This window comes from Tachypleus tridentatus, chromosome 10 (genome assembly GCF_004210375.1).
Source record: "Tachypleus tridentatus isolate NWPU-2018 chromosome 10, ASM421037v1, whole genome shotgun sequence".
Lineage (NCBI taxonomy): Eukaryota > Metazoa > Arthropoda > Merostomata > Xiphosura > Limulidae > Tachypleus > Tachypleus tridentatus.
The window spans coordinates 5,267,656-5,292,397 of record NC_134834.1 but is presented as its reverse complement, the minus strand read 5'-3'; the positions used below and the strand labels follow the sequence as shown (position 1 = coordinate 5,292,397).

Genomic DNA, 24,742 nt, shown 5'->3' with positions numbered 1-24,742 from the left:
TTTCAATACAGTTCTGTTTTAAAGTAAGCTATGTCCCTCAGACGGAAACTTTCTGGTGTTCTAACAATATGGATATCTATATTATACTGTCTAAAGTAAACTGGCCTTTACACGGTAGTTTTTATTGTTATAGAAAACGTTAATCAACACGTGACTATTGTTATAGTAAACATCAATCAGCTCTCGTGACTATTGTTACAGAAAACGTTAATCAACACATGACTATTGTTATAGTAAACATCAATCAGCTATCGTGACTATTGTTATAGAAAACGTTAATCAACACGTGACTATTGTTATAATAAACATCAATCAGCTCTCGTGACTATTGTTATAGAAAACGTTAATCAACACGTGACTATTGTTATAATAAACATCAATCAGCTCTCGTGACTTGTTATAGTAAAAGTTAATCAGCACTCGTGACTATTGTTATAGTGAACATCAATCAGCTCTCGTGACTTGTTATAGTAAAAGTTAATCAGCACTCGTGACTATTGTTATAGTAAACATCAATCAGTTCTCGTGATTATTGTTATAAAAACGTTAATCAACACGTGATTATTGTTATAGTAAACATCAATCAGCTCTCGTGACTATTGTTATAGAAAACGTTAATCAGCATTCGTGACTATTATTATAGTAAACATCAATCAGCTCTCGTGACTATTGTTATAGAAAACGTTAATCAACACGTGACTATTGTTATAGTAAACATCAATCAGCTCTCGTGACTATTGTTATAGAAAACGTTAATCAACACGTGACTATTGTTATAGTAAACATCAATCAGCTCTCGTGACTATTGTTATAGTGAACATCAATCAGCTCTCGTGACTATTGTTATAGAAAACGTTAATCAACACGTGATTATTGTTATAGTAAACATCAATCAGCTCTCGTGACTATTGTTATAGAAAACGTTAATCAACACGTGACTATTGTTATAGTAAACATCAATCAGCTCTCGTGACTATTGTTATAGAAAACGTTAATCAACACGTGACTATTGTTATAGTAAACATCAATCAGCTCTCGTGACTATTGTTATAGTGAACATCAATCAGCTCTCGTGACTAATGTTATATAAAACGTTAATCAACACGTGACTATTGTTATAGTAAAAGTTAATCAGCACTCGTGATTATTGTTATAGTAAATGTCAATCAGCTCTCGTGACTATTGTTACAGTAAATCGTTAATCAACATTCGTGACTGTTGCTAAAACGCTAAAACTACACTTGTGTTATAACTGTCTTAGTATATCTTTAATCATTAATTATTTTCCTTTTCCTCTACCGCTCAGTGTTGGTCTCTGAACTAACACTATATTATTGATTAGTGTATTCTTTATATTTGGTTTCTTAAGAAACAGAAGGCCCGCCATGGCCAGGTGGGTTAAGGCGTTCGACTCGTAATCTGAGGGTGCGGATTCGAATCCCGGTCACACCAAACATGCTTGCCCTTTCAGCCGTGGGGGCGTTTTAATGCGACGGTCAATCCCATTATTTGTTGTTAAAAGAGAAGCTCATGAGTTGGCGGTGGGTGGTGTTGACTAGCTGCCTTCTTTCTAGTCTTACACTGCTAAATTAGGGACGGCTAGCAGAGATAGCCCTCGAGTAGCTTCGTGCGAAATTCAAAATAAACAAAAAACAGAAAGCGTGCAAATACATTCAACATATTTTTGTTTGAAATTTTGAAAAATTCAGTAATTAGAGGTAATTGTTAAAGCTTTAGATAATAAACACATCTCGGTATCTTACTCCTTGCCTTTGACCTAATTCCAGAATTGTTTTAGGTGTTTCTAATATATTTTCTATTTATAACTGTCGCATAAAACTTTTAGAAATTACTAAATTCAATTATTAAGATAACTAGCCACATTTGTTTTAAAGCATTTAATTTGACTTAAAGAAAGTAAAAACATAAAATTACAAATCGAAACAATGTGATAACATGAAAGATATATGAGCTGTTCTGTTATCAACACCAAATACACCCGTGCCAAGTGATCGCAAAAGTTAAGTTAATTTATCGATTTAAATTATTTCACGGGTTTTAAAAAAGTTAATTGTGTTACTAATACCGCCAATCTCGAACAGTAATTATTTAACATTTCATTCATGGTAAGACTTAAGAGTTACTCAACTCAATATATATTTGTACTATTTAAGTTACGTAACATTTTGAAATGTGAACAATATAGTACGATTAATTTCTAATAACTTACTGTAGAAACTTGAAAGTGTAAAATACAGTTTGTCATAAACATTATTCAATTCTGTTTTACTGTCATTTCAAGTGTGAATGTTGAGCTTTGTCTGCGTGCACTTAAAGTAGGGAGGGACACTTTTATCTGTACCTATATATATGTTTGTGTGTAACCAGCTCATCGTGTGATAATTTAAGATATATAGTTGTGTATCATAGTTCTATATTAATCGATATTGAGTTGGATGACTACAAGTTTGTTAATTATTAGTAATACCTTAATTAATGACATAACAAGTTATACATCCAACCAACCATTTAATCGTTAAATGTTATACTTAATTATATAATTAACTAAAACATTATGGAGGTAAACAGCGATAGAATTACTCAATGTTAAAATATATCTTAAATATTTAAGACTCACACTTCAGCCTGTTTTGTATAAACCAAAGGTATTTGTTTAACATTTAAATTTTGTCCGACCTTACATTAAAGGTGTTTGTTTAACGTCTAAGTACACCCACATGTTTTAGTCAACCTTACATTAAAGGTGTTTGTTTAACGTCTAAGTACACCCACATGTTTTAGTCAACCTTACATTAAAGGTGTTTGTTTAACGTCTAAGTACACCCACATGTTTTAGTCAACCTTACATTAAAGGTGTTTGTTTAACGTCTAAGTATACCCACATGTTTTAGTCAACCTTACATTAAAGGTGTTTGTTTAACGTCTAAGTACACTCACATGTTTTAGTCAACCTTACATTAAAGGTGTTTGTTTAACGTTTAAGTACACCCACATGTTTTAGTCAACCTTACATTAAAGGTGTTTGTTTAATGTCTAAGTACACCCACATGTTTTAGTCAATCTTACATTAAAGGTGTTTGTTTAACGTTTAAGTACACCCACATGTTTTAGTCAACCTTACATTAAAGGTGTTTGTTTAACGTCTAAGTATACCCACATGTTTTAGTCAACCTTACATTAAAGGTGTTTGTTTAACGTCTGAGTGCACCCACATGTTTTAGTCAACCTTACATTAAAGGTGTTTGTTTAACGTCTAAGTACACCCACATGTTTTAGTCAACCTTACATTAAAGGTGTTTGATTAACGTCTAAGTACACCCACATGTTTTAGTCAACCTTACATTAAAGGTGTTTGATTAACGTCTAAGTACACCCACATGTTTTAGTCAACCTTACATTAAAGGTGTTTGGTTAACGTCTAAGTACACTCACATGTTTTAGTCAACCTTACATTAAAGGTGTTTGTTTAACGTCTAAGTACACCCACATGTTTTAGTCAACCTTACATTAAAGGTGTTTGTTTAACGTCTAAGTACACCCACATGTTTTAGTCAACCTTACATTAAAGGTGTTTGTTTAACGTCTAAGTACACCCACATGTTTTAGTCAACCTTACATTAAAGGTGTTTGGTTAACGTCTAAGTACACTCACATGTTTTAGTCAACCTTACATTAAAGGTGTTTGGTTAACGTCTAAGTACACTCACATGTTTTAGTCAACCTTACATTAAAGGTGTTTGGTTAACGTCTAAGTACACTCACATGTTTTAGTCAACCTTACATTAAAGGTGTTTGTTTAACGTCTAAGTACACCCACATGTTTTAGTCAACCTTATATTAAAGGTGTTTGGTTAACGTTTAAGTACACCCACATGTTTTAGTCAACCTTACATTAAAGGTGAATAACGTTTCAGTTCACCCATACGTTTTAATCAACTTTACATCTTTGACGTTCAATAAGTATCGAACTAATTATGTATTTCGTATTTAATTCTCCATAGGTGTATTCTTATACTTGCACATTAGCACATTGGGATTTGTAAGTATGAGGTTAAGATTTGCCTTTGATTCACATATTTACTGAACTTTGTAGCACACAGTTGTTATTAAAACACTTACTTTGTTTAAGTTTTAAATGTTTGTATCTTTTGATTTTAACGCATTATTATCGTAAAGTGTCGTAACAGTTGAACTGTGCTTTACAAATGGTCATGTTTGCTTGCATCATTTTTCGGAAGTCTTTATTTTCAGTGTTTGACCTTTTCAACTTTTCAGTACGTTGTACTTAAGTCTTAATAATTCCTTTTACCAAAAATTGTGATTGCCCATTAAATTAAATCGAGGCTTTTACTCACAAATATTACACAGTAAATTGCCTATCTGTATAACTTAAGACCTCAACTCTAATATGTTAATAAAATATTTCATGATATATAGGCCGTCCATTCAAGTCCAGATATTCATTAAATATGAAATATGTCGTCATACCCGCAGGCAGTCTGATATTTTTAGAATATTTGGTTAAACCTTGTTTAATGTACTTAAACAACTGAGTATTATTTAAATAGTAGGATGAGGTTACTTTTTGTGTTTAAACACTGTTGCAAATCTTAGATCATATCATAAATGAAGATTAATCCTCGGAGGGATAATGTTTTAATCTTACTTTATATTGAAATCTCCTCACGAATGTTCAGTATCTGAAAGTATTTTCCTTTTTATTTTCAATATAACTTTCCGATATTTTATATATCAAATGAGCTCACTACCTGCACCTTTATCTTTCTGTATTAGAAGATTCTTCTAAACTTATATCACCCAAAGCCCAGATAATCTGGTATCATTGTGACTACGGGCATAGAACGAATTTTTAAAGAGGAATTATAGATAATTTACGTTCATCTACTTTATTAAGTATACAGTGCAAATACTATCACTTTTATATGACAGCTTAATGAAAGACGATGCTGTTACGTTTGTAATAAGTTTCTACGGTTTTCTCCATATTTTATTTTTACACTAAAAATGTTTAACACCAGCAACAATGATTTCACTTTTTCACATTTTAAATATATTGTAACAGAGAAAGGCGGAAAAAACTTTCAACAGAAACGTGATCTTGTAAGCATTTGAGTTACCAAATTTAACACAATACGTTTTATAAGAAACAGTACGTCTTTCAACATCATGCCTTTTAAAACAAACAACATATGTTTCATTAAATTAATATCAGTATTCAACACAATACGTTTTATAAGAAACAGTACGTGTTTCAACATCATGCCTTTTAAAACAAACAACATATGTTTCATTAAATTAATATCAGTATTCAACACAATACGTTTTATAAGAAACAGTACGTGTTTCAACATCATGCCTTTTAAAACAAACAACATATGTTTCATTAAATTAATATCAGTATTCAACACAATACGTTTTATAAGAAACAGTACGTGTTTCAACATCATGCTTTTAAAACAAACAACATATGTTTCATTAAATTAATATCAGTATTCAACACAATACGTTTTATAAGAAACAGTACGTGTTTCAACATCATGCCTTTTAAAACAAACAACATATGTTTCATTAAATTAATATCAGTATTCAACACAATACGTTTTATAAGAAACAGTACGTGTTTCAACATCATGCCTTTTAAAACAAACAACATATGTTTCATTAAATTAATATCAGTATTCAACACAATACGTTTTATAAGAAACAGTACGTGTTTCAACATCATGCCTTTTAAAACAAACAACATATGTTTCATTAAATTAATATCAGTATTCAACACAATACTTATTACTTATTATTTTATTTAGTAGATTTTATTACTAATAATGTTTGTTTCACTAAATTAATAGGTATTTGAACAATTGATTATACATCATACAATATCTGTTCTGAGAAAAAGGTTAGCGTTAATAACAGTAGATTTTATTACTAACAATGATTGTTTTACTAAATTAATAAATATTCAAACAATATATAACATACAATATGTTTTCTTGCAAAATAGTGAGTGTTAAAAACACTAGGCTTTATTTCCAGAAATATTGCCCCTTGCTAGTACAGCGGTATGTCTCTGGATTTACAATGCTAAAATCAGGGTTTCAATTCCCCTCGGTGGGCTGAGCAGATAGCCCTTCGTGGTTTTGTTATACGAAAAACACACACTCCAAAAATATTTTACTAAATTAATAAGTATTTGGACAATACATATTGTAACACTCAATATATGTTCTGCTAAAATGGTGAGTGTTAGAAGTGGTAGTTTTTATTCCCAGCAATATCTGTTTGACTAAATTAATAAGTATTTGGAAAATACATATTATGGTATTCATTATCTCTTCTGTGAAAGTGGTGAGAGTTAGAAACAATAGATTTTATTATGAAGAATGACAGTTTCACTGAATAAAAAAGTATTGAAAATATATTATAGCATACGATATCTGTTTTGCTAAAATGGTGAGTGTTAAAAAAGTAGATTTTATTACGAATAATATCTGTTTCACTAGATGAATAAGTATTTAAATAATTCATATTAAAATATAGTATATCTGTTCTTCTGATATGGTTAGTTTTAAAAATAGCAGATTTTATTACCAACAATATCTGATTCACTAAATTAATAAATATTTAAACAATACAAGATATAAAATACAATATCTGTTGTCTTAAAGTGATGTGTTAAAAACAGTAGATTTTATTACCAACAACGTCTGTTTTACTGAATCAAAAATATTTAAACAATACAAGATATAAAATACAATATCTGTTGTCTTAAAGTGATGTGTTAAAAACAGTAGATTTTATTATCAACAACGTCTGTTTTACTGAATTAAAAATACTTAAACAATACATATTATAAAATACAATATCTGTTCTGGTAAAGTGTTCAGTGTAAAAACTTTAGATTTTGTTCCAAACAATGTCTGTTTTACTAAATTAATAAATATTTAAAACAATATATATTATAGCATACAATATCTTTTTTTCTAAAATGATGAATGTTAAAAACAGTAGATTTTATTACCAACAATGTCTGTTTTACTAAAGTAATAAATGTTTAAAACAGTATATATTATAACATAAAATATCTGTTCTGCTCAAATAGTGAGAGTTAAAAACAATAGATTGTACTACTAACAATGTATGTTTCACTAAATTAATAAGTATTTAAAACAATGCATATGTCACATTGCTAACAAATGTTAAATAATATTTATCTTAATACACGACATGGATAGCTAGTATTACATTATCATTTTCCCTGATTTATCAAATTGCTAACAAGTGTTAAATAATATATATCAAAATAGAGCCACATGGTTAGCTGTTATAACATTATCATCTTCCCAAATTTAACACATTGCTAACAAATGTTAAATAATATTTTCTGAACACAGCCACCTGGTTAACTATTATTTTATTGCATTGTTGACTGACTTTAATTTATCTACTATGTAAAGATTATATAATTCGTAATTCAAAAACAAGTTTTGCTAAACTCTGGTTAAAAACAATATGGCTCCTGGTTTCATACTTACAAGACTAAAATCGGTACTTTGATCTACCCTAGATAACCCAACGTAACTTTACTCTGAGCCAAATAAGTGAATAACAACATCGTTTAAAACTTTATGATCGTCCGGATCATAAAGTTTTAAACGATCGAATGCCCTGGATAGGGCTAACCGTGAGAGATAGTAATACTGTTAACTCTAACATCACATTATATGCTAGATATTAAATAAGGTGAAGCTGGTTATGGTCATGTTCATTATTTAAATTACATAATTTGTGTATTTGTATTTATTCTTCGAAAGAACCAGTTAGTATCTGTTACGTATAATAACATAGTTAAGTAAACTTCTTCGGTTCATCACGCAGTCTTCACCCGTTTTTTCACAATTTCTGTATCATTGGCTGTTTCCTTTTGTTAGACTTTATTTATCTATAAACAATTTTTCCAGTTGGATATACGATGACGGACATCCGCTACAAATGGAGGGAAGGTAACTCGGTAGGTGTATCGCAGGATCTGGAACTTCCACAGTTTAAAGTTGCTGGCCACAGACAAAGTTCTAAGGAAGTGGTTCTAACAACAGGCAAGATTTATTGGTTAAGATATATTTCTTTGATAAAAAAAAAAAGATTTATAGCACGCTGTCAACTGTTATATCCTGTCATGATTGAAGTTTCACTGTGTTACCTTACAATACCCAGCTATCAAGTCCAAAGCTAATTGTATAAAAGATGTTTTCTGTATATTATTTGATGATAAAATATATATATCGTAAATCTTTGTTAAACTTTCCGTTAATGTAATTTAAACAGAATGACCCTGTGAAAACGAATTCTATCCCGACACCTCACGGAAATTGGATATCTATAAATAAATTCAAATCATGAGAGATGAACACAGAATTATACTTTACTACGAACGTTTCAGTAACTACTGACATGAAAACATCATATATGTGATAACATCCTATATTTTACCACGTCGGTTTGTGTTGAAATAACATCGGATATCAAACAAGTTTTACTCAACAGGATCTGTTTCATGTTCTTTCTTCTATCACACACGTTTTTACCAAGAAGGTCTATGTTGCTGTTTTTCTTTTATAAAATAAAATATACCAGCAGGATCTACATTGATGTTCTTTCTTATATCACGCACGTTTTTATCAAGAGGATCTAAGTTGATGGTCTTTTTAAATAACACAAGTTTTTATTAACAGGATCTAAGTTGTTTTTTTCTTATATCACAGAAATATTATCAACAGGATCTATGTTCATGTTATATCTTATCTCACACAAGATTTACGAACAGCACTACATTCATGTTCTTATATGACACACGTTTTTACCAACAGGGTCTATGTTGATGCTATTTCTTATATCACACAAGTTTTTATGAACAGTGTAGATGTTGTTGTTTTATATTTCACACAAGTTTTTACCGACAGGATATATGTTGATGTTCTTTGTATATATGAGATAAGTTTTATGTACCAGATATATGTTGATGTTATTTCTTATATCACACAAATTTCACCAATATGATCTATGCTTATGTTCTTTCTTATATCACACAAGTTTATACCAACAGGGTCTATGTTCATGTTGGTTCTTATATCACACAAGTTGTTATCAATAGGATCTATACTTATGTTCAATATGATCTATGTTGATGTTCTTTCTTATATCACACAAGTTTGTACCAATATGATCTATGCTTATGTTCTTTCTTATATCACACAAGTTTATACCAACAGGGTCTATGTTCATGTTGGTTCTTATATCACACAAGTCGTTATCAACAGGATCTATACTTATGTTCAATATGATCTATGTTGATGTTCTCTCTTATATCACACAAGTTTATACCAACAGGGTCAATGTTGATATTCTTTCTTATATCACACAAGTTTATACCAACATGGTCTATGTTGATATTCTTTCTTATATCACACAAGTTTATACCAACAGGGTCAATGTTGATATTCTTTCTAATATCACACAAGTTTATACCAATATGGTCGATGTTGATATTCTTTCTTATATCACACAAGTTTATACCAATATGATCTATGTTGATGTTCTCTCTTATATCACACAAGTTTATACCAACAGGGTCTATGTGTTCTCTCTTATATCACACAAGTTTATACCAACAAGTCGTTGTCAATGATTATTGCTTGAATATATCTTGATGTTCTTTTATCACTCAAGTTCGAGTTAACACCAGCAGTTTCGCTTTAGAATGCAGTTTATTTTAAAACTTGGAATTATCCTTGAACTTCTTGGTTTCCAGGAAACTACTCCCGACTGGCGCTGGAGATCCAGTTTGTTCGCAGTATGGGCTACTACCTTATCCAGATCTACATCCCAGCCAGTCTCATTGTTATCATCTCGTGGGTCTCCTTCTGGCTTCACAGGAATGCTACTCCCGCCCGAGTGGCCCTCGGAGTGACCACCGTCCTCACGATGACCACGCTGATGTCCAGCACAAACGCAGCTCTGCCTAAGATATCTTACGTGAAAAGTATTGACGTTTATCTGGGAACTTGCTTCGTAATGGTGTTTGCTTCCCTGTTGGAGTACGCCACAGTTGGATATTTATCAAAACGCATCACCATGAGAAAAAACTTGAATCAACAGATCGCCAAGGCAGCAGAACAACATCGCCAACTGTGTGCTGCTGCTGCAGCTGAGAGTGGCGGAAGAAGGAGCAGTGGAGGTACAGAGCTTCCACCGAATTCAGATGTACCCCTCGTTAGGACATCGGTAAGTGTTTGTGTTTTTTATTATAGCAAAACCACATCAGACTATCTGCTGAGTCCACCGAGGGGAATCGAAACCCTGGTTTTAGCGTTATAAATCCATAGTCTCACCGCTGTACTAGTGGGGGACGTATCGTTAAGAGCACTTGCTTAACAAGATTGGTAACTAACCGACTTTATAATGTATATTCGGGTTAGACTTGTATGTGATTATTTAAACAGTGGAAGCCTAACCTACTTTATAATGTGGGTAAGGGTTCAGCGAATGTAACATTATGTTAAACGGTCGACGATCAACCTACTTCATAATCTGGATTAGGGTTAATTGTGTCTAATATTATATTAAACTCTGTACATCTATTTTTAATTATATATGTATAAATTTTTTACTGGTTACTATTTTGTAACTGTGAACTAAACACATATTTCACATTTGGCATATTACAAAAGTTTTCATTATCCGTGAATAAGTGCTTTTCCATTAAGATGTTTGTAACTACTAGTAACTATAAGTTACAACAGTTTCTACTGATGCGTTTGAAAATATTTTTTAGTGCGTGAAATAACGAATATTTATTGTTGCTGTAGAAAGAGTTATATTTCTATAAGTAAAACTCTCCTCACATCTGAATGCAATCCTGTTTCCGTCACGAGCAAACAACAGCCATTATTTGAGGCTTGTTCGGAATCCTTGAGACTCGAACCTCGACAGCTAGAGGTAAAATTTCTCAATGGTTGTCATGGAAACCTACTGATTGTCTGTTTTCCCGGATGAACCAGAATAAAAAGAAGAGAAATGAGCATTGAATCCGGGTCTTTTTGTCTGGAGATAAGTGTGAATCCGGGTCTCTTCGCCTGGAGTTAAGGTTTTCTTTTTCATAACTGAAACATGACATTTTATGCCAAATTTTCATTCGTTGAATGTTCGAGAAAATAAATTTGCATTCAAAAAACGAAAAGCAACTCTTCTTTGATCTAAACACTTGGTTCGCTGAAGGAAATTACGTTATAAGAAATTAGAAATGCGTCGGACTTTGAAAATAATGAACCATTTCCACATAAACAAAATCATTTACTTATTAGATCTCCAAACAACCGTGTAATTTATGTTGCATATATTATCTTAGGTTAACTTAAATACCGAAAGAACTCATCTACATGAAGAAGATTGTAAACAGTTGGGCCACTAAAATAAACAAATGCTGTTTATACAGGATTTTTTAAAACGTTTTGTACCTGTAGCTGCAAATACTGTAACAAAATTAGACTTTGTTTTCTTAAAAAAATGTGTCTCAGAATTTTCCACTTAAACTTACTTTTCCTTGCATATTACATGACGGATTAATCGAGAGAAATATTTTATATAAAAAAAGACCACAGGGTGATAAGGTTTTGCATAAATATCACACAAACAATAGAAATGTTCTTAACACAAGACATGATCCGCTTTGGTAACCTTACGGATACTGACTAGTTAGTGTACACATATTTATTAATGACATGATTGCGGGATTCAGATCGACAGAACACACACTTAATTTTTTCAATCACATTAACTCTATACATCCCAACATTAACTTCACATGAAAACAGAAGAAAGCAATCAAATATCATTTCTTAACCTCAAAATTACAAAAACCGATACACAATTTAAAATAGAAATCCACCAAAAAATCACCCCTACTGAACTATACATTCCTTGGGACTCAGCACATGAAACAAAACAAAAACTCAACATACTAAAAACCAAATAAACACAGCCATAAAATTATGCTCACCAGATAAAATTAACGATGAATTAGACAAAATAAAACAATACTTCATCAACATCAATAAGTTTCCTCCACAAACCGTAGAAAACATTATACGCACACACCTAGACAGAAAGCAAAATCAACCAACAAAAGTAAATATATCCCACGAATTAAAAAATCATGAAACCATATACTGCTGCATACCATATATTCCCGACAGAAAATTAACCAACATTTGGTAAAAACTAGTAACAAAATATGACATTCCAGTTAATACCAAATTTATTCAAAAACCAGGCACAAAACTGAGGTCTATACTATGGAAAATCTACACTGACAAACACCACACCAACATTATTTATAAAATACAATGTGATAACTGCCACGACTTCTATATTGGAGAAACAAGTAGAAAAATGAAAACCAGATTCACAGAACACAAAAAAGTCATCTTTACACGTTTTCGAAAACTGCAAATCAAATAAACAACATAACCATAGAAAACACCCAAATACTAAATAAAGAAATAAACGTAAAATTAAAGAAGCCTTACTTATACAACAACTCAAACCCAAAATAAACTAATACAAAGGAACACCTTTATACCTATATTAATAAATATATCCAACATCTAAGCACGCTTTCTACACTCAACCGCCTTAAAACATGTGGTCAGCTACCGGTCAGCAACCCTTTCTTTCTTTGTGAACCTGACGATGACCGAAGAAGGTCGAAATGTTGTTCGCTCCTCTATTAGTGCCTTCTCTTCTCATACCAGCCGTTTTTAAATATATAATTTTCTGTACAAGTGGGTTTTCTTGTCATCACGAAATATTCTGTGTGTTGATAAGTTCATAGATCGGTTCTAGAAAATAATAACTCAAAATAATTTAATACATGTTAGCTTTATACGAATATATTACAAACATTGATTCTAGTCTTGGTAGGTAGCTGTAATCTACCATACCTGTGTTTCTGTAAACTGTGTTCTTAATTTTGGTGGATAGTTGTGTTCTACAGTATACATGTTTTTCTAAACTTGATGGGTAGTTGTTGTTGTCTGCTATAGTTGTGTATTTATAAATCTGATGGGGAGTTGTTGTCTACTATAGTTATGTATTTATAAATCTGATGGGTAGTTGTTGTTGTCTACTATAGTTATGTATTTATAAATCTGATGGGTAGTTGTTGTTGTCTACTATAGTTGTGTATTTATAAATCTGATGTGTAGTTGTTGTTTGTCTACTATAGTTGTGTATTTATAAATCTGATGGGGAGTTGTTGTTGTCTACTATAGTTATGTATTTATAAATCTGATGGGTAGTTGTTGTTGTCTACTATAGTTATGTATTTATAAATCTGATGGGTAGTTGTTGTTGTCTACTATAGTTGTGTATTTATAAATATGATGGGTAGTTGTTGTTTGTCTACTATAGTTGTGTATTTATAAATCTGATGGGTAGTTGTTTGTCTACTATAGTTATGTATTTATAAATCTGATGAGTAGTTCTTGTCTACTATAGTTGTGTATTTATAAATATGATGGGTAGTTGTTGTTTGTCTACTATAGTTATGACGGCTCGGCATGGCCAGGTGGGTTAAGGCGTAAAACTCGTAATCTGAATGTCGGGGATTCGAATCCCCATTGCATCAAATATGCTCGTCCTTTTAGCCGTGGGGACTTTATAATGTGACGGTCAATCCCACTATTCATTGGTACAGTAGTAGCCTAAAAGTTGGCGGTGGGTGGTGATGACTAGCTACATTCTCTCTAGTTTTACACTGCTAAGTTACGGACGGCTAGGGCACATAGTCCTTTTGTAGTTTTGCGCGAAATTAAAAAAAAACAAACTATAGTTGTGTTTTTATAAATTTGTTTTCAAATTGTTGTTGTATACTAGAGCTGTGTTTTTATAAATTTAGAGAATGTTTGTGGTTTAATATAGCTGTATTTTATAAAACTGGAAAATACTTGTTGTTTACTATAGCTGTATTTAATAAAACTGGAAAATACTTGTTGTTTACTCTAGCTTTGTTTTATAAAAGTGGAGAATATGTGTCGTTTAGTTACCTATATCACTGCACAACAAAGTTTTTGCTTCTTGAACACTGTTGGGTGTTCCTTATAGGTTTTTGGCTGCTAATCACAAAAATCACATCCAAATTTGCCCATCACGTACCGTTTCATAGAAATCTTCAGTTTCACCAGGACATTGCTACAATGGAAAAACGATATCAGGACAACTGAAATCCGTCAATGCTTGCTGACTACTGTTGGACACTGCAACATGATGCACCGGACATTGAATACAAATGAAAATCAGGAGCAAAACACTTTTAATTATGTTGAACTTAATAGTGTATTAGAAACATAACCGCAATTAAATACGTTATTGACGGTATGCAGTTAACTGTCTATTTCTCAGAGTTCCTACGTGATGAAGCAAAACTAAAACTATATTTGTGCATACCCACCAGGTACCTGTCACAATCAGCAACAGGAAGCAAAACTTTACAAAAAAATTATTGTGCAGTGAATTTTATAAAATTGGGTAATATTTGCCGCTTGGTGTACCTATATTTTATAAAAATTATGTAAAATTTCTCGTTTAAAATAGCTGTATTTCATAAAGTTGGAGAAAATTTGTCGTTTATTGTACCTGTATTTTATAAAATTGGGGAATATTTTTTGTTAGGTATACCTGTATTTTATTAATTGTGGAGTATTTGTCGTTTACCATAGCTGTATTTTATAAAATTGGAGAATATTTTTCGTTTTCTATATCTGTATTTTATAAAATTAGCGAATATTTATCGTTTACATTATTTGTATGTTATAAAATTCGTGAATATTTGTCGTTTATTACAGCTGTATATTATAAACGTGGAGAATATTTCTTGTTTAGTATATGTGTATTTTAGAAAGTTGGAGAATATTTGTCGTGTACTACAGCTGTATATTATAAATGTGGCGAATATTTCTTGTTTATTATATGTGTATTTTAGAAGTTGGAGAATATTTGTCGTTTAGTATATGTGTATTTTAGATAGTTGGAGAATATTTGTTGTTTAGTATATATGTATTTTAGAAAACTGTATAAAATTTGACGTTTTCTGTAGTTGTTGTTGTTTTTTAGAATTGGAGAATTCTTGTTCTTTTGTTTACCCGTATATTATAAAACTGGGTAATATTTATCGTTTGGTTTTATAAACTTGGAGAATATTTGTGGTTTAGTGCAGCTGTATTTTATAAAATTGGAAAATATTTGTAGTGTACTATAGCTTTATTTTATAAATTTGGAGAATAATTCTCGTTTACAAAAGCTGTATATTATAAAATTGAAGAGTATTTGTCGTTTAGTATACCTGTATTTTAGAAAGTTGGAGAATATTTGTCGTTTACTATATCTGTATTTTATAAAATTGGAGAATATACATCGTTTAGTATAGCTGTATTATATATAATTGGAGAATATTTGGCGTTTACTATAGATGTATTTTATAAAATTGGGGAAATATTCGGTTCAGTATATCTGTGTTTATGAAATTTCGGAATATATTTCGTTTGGTATACTTTGATTTTATAAAATTTCAAAATATTTGTCTTTCAGAATAGCAGTTTTTATATCATTAGAGAATATTTGTAGTGTACTATATTTGTATTTTATAAAATTGGAGAATATTTGTAGTGTACTATATTTGTATTTTATAAAATTGGAGAATATTTGTCGATTACTAAAGCAATAGTTTATATAATTGGAAAATATGTTATTTACTATAGTTGTATTTTATAAAATTGGAGAATTTTTGTGGTCTAATATACCTGTATTTATAAAATTGGAAAATATTTGTCGTTTGGCATACCTTTATTTTATAAAATTGGAGAATATATATCATTTAGTATAGCTGTATTTTATAAAATTGGAGAATATTTGTTGTTTACTACAGCTATAGTTCATAAAATTAGAGAATATTTATCATTTAGTATAGCTGTATTTTATAAAATTGGAGAATATTTGTTGTTTATTACAGCTACAGTTTATAAAATTGGAAAAGATTTATCATTTACTACAGCTACAGTTTATAAAATTGGAGAATTTTTGTGGTCTATTATACCTCTATTTCAGAAAGTTGGAAAATATTTGTCGTTTAGTATAGCTTTATGTTATAAATTTCGAGAATATTTTTTCGTTTTCTGTAGTTGTATTTTATAAAATTGGAGAATATTTATTGTTTGCTTTAACTGTATGTTATGAAATTCGTAAATATTTGTCGTTTATTACAGCTGTATTTGATAAAATTGGAGAATATTTGTTGTTTACTGTAGTTGTGTTTAATAAAATTAGATAATGCTTGTGTATTTTATAAAATTGGGAATATTAGTAGTGTATTATAACTGCATTTTGTATATTTGCTATGTACTTTTTCTTTGTTAAAGGTGTATTTTTCGTGTGTTACTGTTTATGTATTCCACCTTATTTTTTGAGGAGCAAAAGCTTTTTTTACAAAGGATTAATGCTCGAAGTAACAGTTGCTCCTCGGATGTTTACATGATAATTAACCTTTGCAACTACATTATTATTGCTGAGCAACAGCATCTCAGTAGAGACAAGCACTATGTAAACCTGATAACTCTTGGGGTTTCTACGTCAGCACAGTATATTTATTGATTGCTTTGTTTTTACTGTCAACTTCAATTTGCTGGTTTAACAAGGCGTTCGTAACGATCAGAAAAAAGTTAAGCCACTGTTGATTGTACTATACGGTTGATTTTTTAGCACTAATAAAACCATGTATACTTATATAACTTAGATTGATATTACTTTAGATAAGGCTCTACTTTCATGTAATGTACTTTCTTCCAATTCGTTTCATTTTGTTTAATATTTACATTTGTAAATTCTGTTTACATTTCTTTGTAATAGACATGATAATATGTAGATGTTTCTTTTCTCAGCTGTATTTCCTGAAACGGTATTTTAATTATATTTTCCTGAATTTTTATCTACGATACCAAAGCTAGTAGTGAAGTTTCGATACTATGACAACTCACAAAATACGTATAATACACATATAACCTCTGGTATTATCAACATATAACTTTTCGTACTATCAACACATAACTTCTGGTATTATCAGCACATAACTTTTTGTTTTATCAACACAACTTCTCGTACTATCGACATCAAACTTCTGATATTATCAACACATAACTTCCGGTACTATCTACATTATCTTCCGGTATTATCTACACATAACATTCGGTATTATCAACACATAACTTCTGGTATTATCAACACATAAATCCTGGCATTGTTAACACATACTTTCTGCTGTTATTAACACATAATCTCTTCTATTATCAGCACATAAATTCTAGTATTATCAACACATAACTTCTAGTATTATGTACACATAACTTTGGGTATTATCAACACACACCTCCTGATATTATGAACACATAATTTCTAGTATTATCAACACATAATTTTTTGTGTTATCCACACACAACATCTGGTAATATCAACACATAATTTTTTGTGTTATCCACACACAACATCTGGTAATATCAACACTACTAGTATTATCAACACACAACTTCTGATATTATCAACACATAAATTCTGGCACTGTCAACGCATACATTCTGGTATTATTAACACATAATCTCTTCTGTTATCAGCACATAACTTCTGGTATTATCAAGACACAACTTCCGGTATTATCAACACAACTTCCGGTATTATCTACACATAACTTCTAGTATTATGTACACGTAATTTCTAGCATTATGTACACAAAACTTAAGGTATTATCAACACTTAACTTCTAGTATTATTAACACACAACATCTGGTATTATCGACACATAACTTGTGTTATCAACACAGTTTCTTGCGTTATCCACACACAAGATCTGGTGATATCAACACTTCTTCTATTATCAACATATAACTTATGGTATTATCAACACATAAATTATGGTTTTGTCAACACAAATTCCAATATTATCAACACATAACTTCTAGTATTATCAACTCATACATTCCGGTATTATCAACATACAAGTTCTGGCATTGTCAACACACACATTCTGGTATTATTAATACATAATTTCTGGTAATGTCAACACATAACTTCTAGTGTTATTAACACATAACTTCTAGCTCTGAGTTGTGTTACACAGGTCACTTGACAATGATAAATACTACCAATGAGTCGTGGTACAATCTTTACTTAACGACAAATAGTAGCACTGAATCCTAATACCCAGGGTATATGACATGATAGGTTCCAGCTCAGAGCCGTGTTACTCTACTTGAATGACATATTGTGTTTCGAGATAGCAAATTGTGTGGTTCATAGAGAAACTTGCAAATGCTTGTTTCTGGTCTGCTCTTGTTTTCTTCGACGCGTTATTTGTATCAAATAACACCACATTAATATATTAGTTGACGTTTCATTCACAGGTAAACTTATCATACTCTATAAGACGTTGTCATAGTCTTCCTCATTTCTTTTAATATAGAGACGAGAAAAACCAAAATAACATTATATTTAAGTTGAGATATCAACTGTTTTGTGAAATAGTTTAATATCGGGGTCACACGAATCTATGGAAATAACCGTAATATTAGGGTCATGCGGATGTATGGAAATAACCGTAATATTAGGGTCACACGGATGTATGGAAATAACCACGATATCAGGGTCACACGAATGTATAGAAATAACCGTAATATCAGTATCACACGAATGTATGGAAATAACCGTAATATCTGGGTCACACGGATGTGTAGAAATAACCGTAATATCAGGATCACACAAATGTATGGAAATAACTGTAATATCAGGATCACACGGATGGGTAGAAATAACCACAATATCAGGGTCACACGAATGTGTAGAAATAACCACGATATCAGGGTCACACGGATGGGTAGAAATAACCACAATATCAGGGTCACACGAATGTATGGAAATAACCGTAATATCAGGACCACACGGATGTGTGGAAATAACCGTAATATCAGGGTCACACGAATGTGTAGAAATAACCGTAATATCAGGATCACACGAATGTATGGAAATAACCACGATATCAGGGTCACACGAGTGTATGGAAATAACCGTAATATCAGGATAACACGGTTGTGTGGAAATAACCGTAATATCAGGGTCACACGGATGTATGGAAATAACCACAATATCAGGATCACACAAGTGTATGGAAATAGCCTTAATATCAGGGTCACACGAATGTATGGAAATAACCGTAATATCAGGATCAGACGGATGTGTGGAAATAACCGTAATATCAGGGTCACACGAATGTATGGAAATAACCACGATATCAGGGTCACACGGATGTATGGAAATAACTGTAATATCAGGATCACACGAATGTATGGAAATAACCGTAATATCAGGGTCACACGAATGTGTAGAAATAACCGTAATATCAGGATCACACGAATGTATGGAAATAACCACGATATCAGGGTCACACGAGTGTATGGAAATAACCGTAATATCAGGATAACACGGTTGTGTGGAAATAACCGTAATATCAGGGTCACACGGATGTATGGAAATAACCACAATATCAAGATCACACAAGTGTATGGAAATAGCCTTAATATCAGGGTCACACGAATGTATGGAAATAACCGTAATATCAGGATCAGACGGATGTGTGGAAATAACCGTAATATCAGGGTCACACGAATGTATGGAAATAACCACGATATCAGGGTCACACGGATGTATGGAAATAACTGTAATATCAGGATCACACGAATGTATGGAAATAACCGTAATATCAGGATCTCTCGAATGTATGGAAATAACCACGATATCAGGGTCACACGGATGTATGGAAATAACCACAATATCAGTATCACACGAATGTATGGAAATAACCACAATATCAGGATCACACGAATGTATGGAAATAACCGTAATATCAGGATCACACGGATGTGTGGAAATAACCGTAATGTCAGGGTCACACGGATGTGTAGAAATAACCGTAATATCAGGATCACACGAGTGTATGGAAATAACCGTAATATCAGGATCACACGAATGTATGGAATTAACCGTAATATCAGGATCACACGGATGTGTAGAAATAACCACAATATCAGGGTCACACGGATGTGTAGAAATAACCACGATATCAGGGGCACACGGATGTGTAGAAATAACCACAATATCAGGGTCACACGAGTGTATGGAAATAACCATAATATCAGGATCACACGAATGTATGGAAATAACCGTAATATCAGGATCACACGGATGTGTAGAAATAACCGCAATATCAGGATCATACGAATGTATGGAAATAACCGTAATATCAGGATCACACGGATGTGTAGAAATAACCGTAATATCAGGATGACACGAGTGTATGGAAGTAACTTTAATATCAGGATCACACGAGTGTATGGAAATAACCGTAATATCAGGATGACACGAGTGTATGGAAATAACCGTAATATCAGGATCACACGAGTGTATGGAAATAACCGTAATATCAGGATCACACGAATGTATGGAAATAACCGTAATATCAGGATCACACGAATGTATGGAAATAACCGTAATATCAGGATCACGCAAATGTATGGAAATAACCACGATATCAGGGTCACACGGATGTATGGAAATAACCGTAATATCAGGATGACACGAGTGTATGGAAATGACTGTTATGTTATATTATTCTGAAATTGATGGAAATTGAACTTTTTAAAGATTTTTAGGTATAGTTTTGTATTTCAGAAACGAATTTCTATGTGTTCTTGCTTCTAAGACATAAAGTCTTAATGGCAGGTTGTTATTATATTCAGTTTGTTGGTTCTTTTCTCTTGTTTTTTTAGAAAATGAAACTAATTTAGAAATGTGACCTTACAGGCTGGGTGAAGAAACACGTTTTACAATATTTCTTATTGAATGTAGTTTTCATTATTTACTGCAGTTAAGTTTGAGTGTAACTTTTCTGACCCTTTACAGGAAGTCAGAATAAAAATGATGGATCCCCGGGGATATAGCAAGTCATCCACCCTGGAGAACACAGCCAACACCCCCGCACCCGAGCTGGAGACTGCCTTATGTAAAAACATCAATACCCTGTATGGGGTGAGTCCGAGCGACATTGACAAGTATTCCAGGGTGGTTTTCCCAGTCTGTTTCGTCTGTTTCAACCTGATGTACTGGATCATATACCTACACATTAGTGACCTGCTGTCGGAAGACTTCGCTTCTGTTGGATAAACAGCCAACAAGTCTCAAGAAACCCACACAACTCGTGCTCTGAAGTAGCTCAATATAAGAAATCTGAAATTGACCTCTGACGTGTACAGCTAATACAAGTGTCAATGCCATTAAACAGTTAGATATATTAGCATTTTCTATATGTAGAAGCTTGGTTAATAGCCTTAAAAAACTTTGAAAGTTAAATATTAGAGCAACACTCCACGTGTTAGTCTTGTCTGACGTTGCAGCACTTTTCTTTTTGCGTAAGGATATATATGTATTTATACACAGGTATAACCCACACCGAGTTCGAAGTATATACAAAAGCATACTGTGCAAACGCTATACCCTGCGTCACATGACGGAAAGGGGTATATCGTGGATAAAAGGATAATATACATAGCTTTATTAACTACTTAATCAAATGTGGAATAAACTGGCAAACTAAAACACCCACTATTAATATAGATAACAATAAAAATCGTAAATTAATAATAATAAATGTTACAATACAGCTCAGAATGGAAAACTGTTTTAATATTATATAGAAAGATAAGGAACTATGTGAAAATCAAACTTGGAGGTAAGGAGGAGTCTTTATCTTTAAATTACTTAGGAATATGGGAAAGTAGAGACAATTGTGTTAAGGTTACATTAAAATATGATGATCTATGTAAAAATACAGCAGGGATTGAACATATATTACGTAGAAATATGAAAATTTATATACCAGATGATTGCTTGGGGTAGGAAGGTATGCTTATCTTAAGATTACTTATAAATATGGAAATGTTGCAGTTAAACTATATTTTAACAAATAAGAAGGTATATACAAGATAGCAAGGAGGGTTAAACTATACTTTAACAACTGACAGGGTATGTACGAGATAAAAATGGGAATGTTAGGGTTAAACTATATTTAAAGAACTGAGAAGGTATATATAATATTCTAAAGGGAATGTTTGGGTTATACTATATTTAAACAATTAAGAAGGTATATAGAAGGTAGTAATTACTACGATAGAGTTAACCTATATTTAAACAACTGAAAATGTACATATAAGATAGGGAAATGTTGGAGTTCAACTATATTTCAACAATTTAGAAAGGATATACAATATAGCACAGAGATGTAGGGGTTAAACTATATTTAAACAACTGAGGAGGTATATACAAGATAATTAAGTAGATGTTGTTGTTAAACTATATATACACAATATAAACAATAGAGAAGGTATATACAAGATTATCATGGGAATGTTGAGGTTAAGTATAACTTAGAAACTCAGAAGGTATATACAAGATAATAATGAGGATGTCGGGGTTAAACTATGTTTAAATAAGTGAAAAGGGGGATGTTATTGTTATATTATATTTAAACAACTGAGTAGTTATATACAAGATGGTAAGGGAGTTGTTAGAGTTAAACTGCATTTAAACAATACATACCAGATAATCAGGGGTATGTTTGGGTTAAACTATATTTAACCAACTGACAAGGAAAATACAAGATCGTAAGAGGTATGTCAGGGTTAAACTGTATTTAAACAACTGAGAATGTATACTCAAGACAGTAAGGGGGATTTTGGGGTTAAACTATATTTAAACAACTGAGATGGTGTATACAAGATTGCAATTGGGAATTCTGGGGTTATACTGTATTTAAAAAACTGAGAAAGTACATACAAGATAGTAATGAGTATGTTTGAGTTAAACTATATTGAAACAACTGAGATAGTATATAGAAGATAGTAAGAGGGATATTAGAGTTAAAGTATATTTAAAAATCTAAGATAGTATACAGAAGATAGTAAGGGAGATGTTTGGCTTAAGCGTATTTAAGGAACTGAGAAGGTAAATACAAGATAGTAAGGGAGATGTTAGGTTTAAACTGTATTTAAAGAACTAAGAAGTATATAGAACATAGTAAGAAGAATGTTGGGCTTAAACTATATTTAAACAACTGGGAATTATGGTGTGTATTGTGAAAACTAAACTAAAGACGTAAAGAAAGACGTTAAAAGTTAAAAGTAATCTCATTTTGATGTAAAAACGGAATATTTCATTGAATATAAGGTTCATAATACGTTTATATTCTTGTATATCGTTTGATTCGTAGTTATTTTTGGTACTATATTAAATATAACTAAAACTATATAACTAGTCTGTTGAGGAACCTATTATTCACTTTATCTGAAGCAATAACCTAAATCAACAGTTTTTAAACCTGCTCAAAGTAACAAGCTACTACCCAAGGCTTTCTGTAGTTACTAGAGTGATTTGAAGTAACATTTAACATGAAAATCACTTCTTTCCTTTGTCCAACATTAGGGACGAAACTCTATAAGATCTGAAAATTCCAGTGTGTTGATTGGTTCATTTGTCTTCGATTTGAAAGTTGGTAGATCTGCACACGTTTATTGGTCACTCGAACTGCTCACTCCAATAAGGTTAGTCTGTTGATGTACTTGCTACTGATGGACTTCATTGTAACCGTACAATTTGCCTTTTCTGAACAAATGTTTGTTACGTAAGTTTTCTTATAGGAGTGTGCTTAAGTTGTGTATTTGTTTCTTGAAAAAAATGTTGCTCTATTGGTGCTTGTCTTGAGCAATAAACTAATGCTCACGCAACAAGCCTTTAACAGTTTCTCAGTAACGCCATCTACAAACAAATCAAAACCAGGTATAGCAGTTCTCAAAAACCCGTCCACGCTTTAGGAGAAAACCTTAGAAAACATTACAGAAACAAAACCTGTCACCAGATTCAAATTATACAGCGTGAATAGTTCATTATTTCGTTTTTACCATGTTAACGTAAACTAGTGTTTTTAAAATGCCAAAATAATAGTACAACATTAAAACGAAATAATAACTTCTCGTAAGCGGTGGGAATATTTGTGTACATAAAAACGCTGGACCGGAAAGACGTGCATTCCATTTTGTATTAAAACATCAACTGGAGCAGTTTTTGTTGTGTTCGGAAAAGACAAATAAAACCATAGAGTCATTCTCAGATCGTGTTGGTTATATCTCAGTATTAACCATTAATGTCTACAAACAAATAAAATAAGTGTTTCATTCGCAAATCGTGTTGGTTATATCGCAACATTAACGATTAATGTCTACAAACAAATAAAATAATAGTTTCATTCTCAGATCATGTTGGTTATGTCACAACATTAACGATTAATGTCTACAAACAAATAAAATAATAGTTTCATTCTCAGATCGTGTTGGTTATGTCACAACTTTAACAATTAATGTCTACAAACAAATAAAATAATAGTTTCATTCTCAGATCGTGTTGGTTATGTCACATTAACAATTAATGTCTACAAACAAATAAAATAATAGTTTCATTCTCAGATCGTGTTGGTTATGTCACAACATTAACAATTAATGTC

The 24,742-nt window shown here is 31.7% G+C and overlaps 1 protein-coding gene across 2 annotated transcripts in view; it reads left to right on the top strand.

Annotated features, from left to right (window-relative positions):
- The window catches only part of LOC143228679 (gamma-aminobutyric acid receptor subunit beta-like), a 77,058-nt gene extending 52,710 nt beyond the window's left edge, over positions 1 to 24,348 (top strand). Inside the window, exons 6-8 of one of the 2 annotated variants that reach the window (XM_076459939.1) lie at positions 8,004 to 8,138; positions 9,851 to 10,323; positions 21,094 to 24,348. In XM_076459939.1, the coding sequence (XP_076316054.1) occupies positions 8,004 to 8,138; positions 9,851 to 10,323; positions 21,094 to 21,354 (869 nt within the window). In that variant the 3' untranslated portion in view covers positions 21,355 to 24,348. The remainder of the gene's footprint in view (positions 1 to 8,003; positions 8,139 to 9,850; positions 10,324 to 21,093) is intronic. The other variant, XM_076459940.1, reaches the window with a different exon arrangement.
- Positions 24,349 to 24,742: the final 394 nt, after the last annotated feature.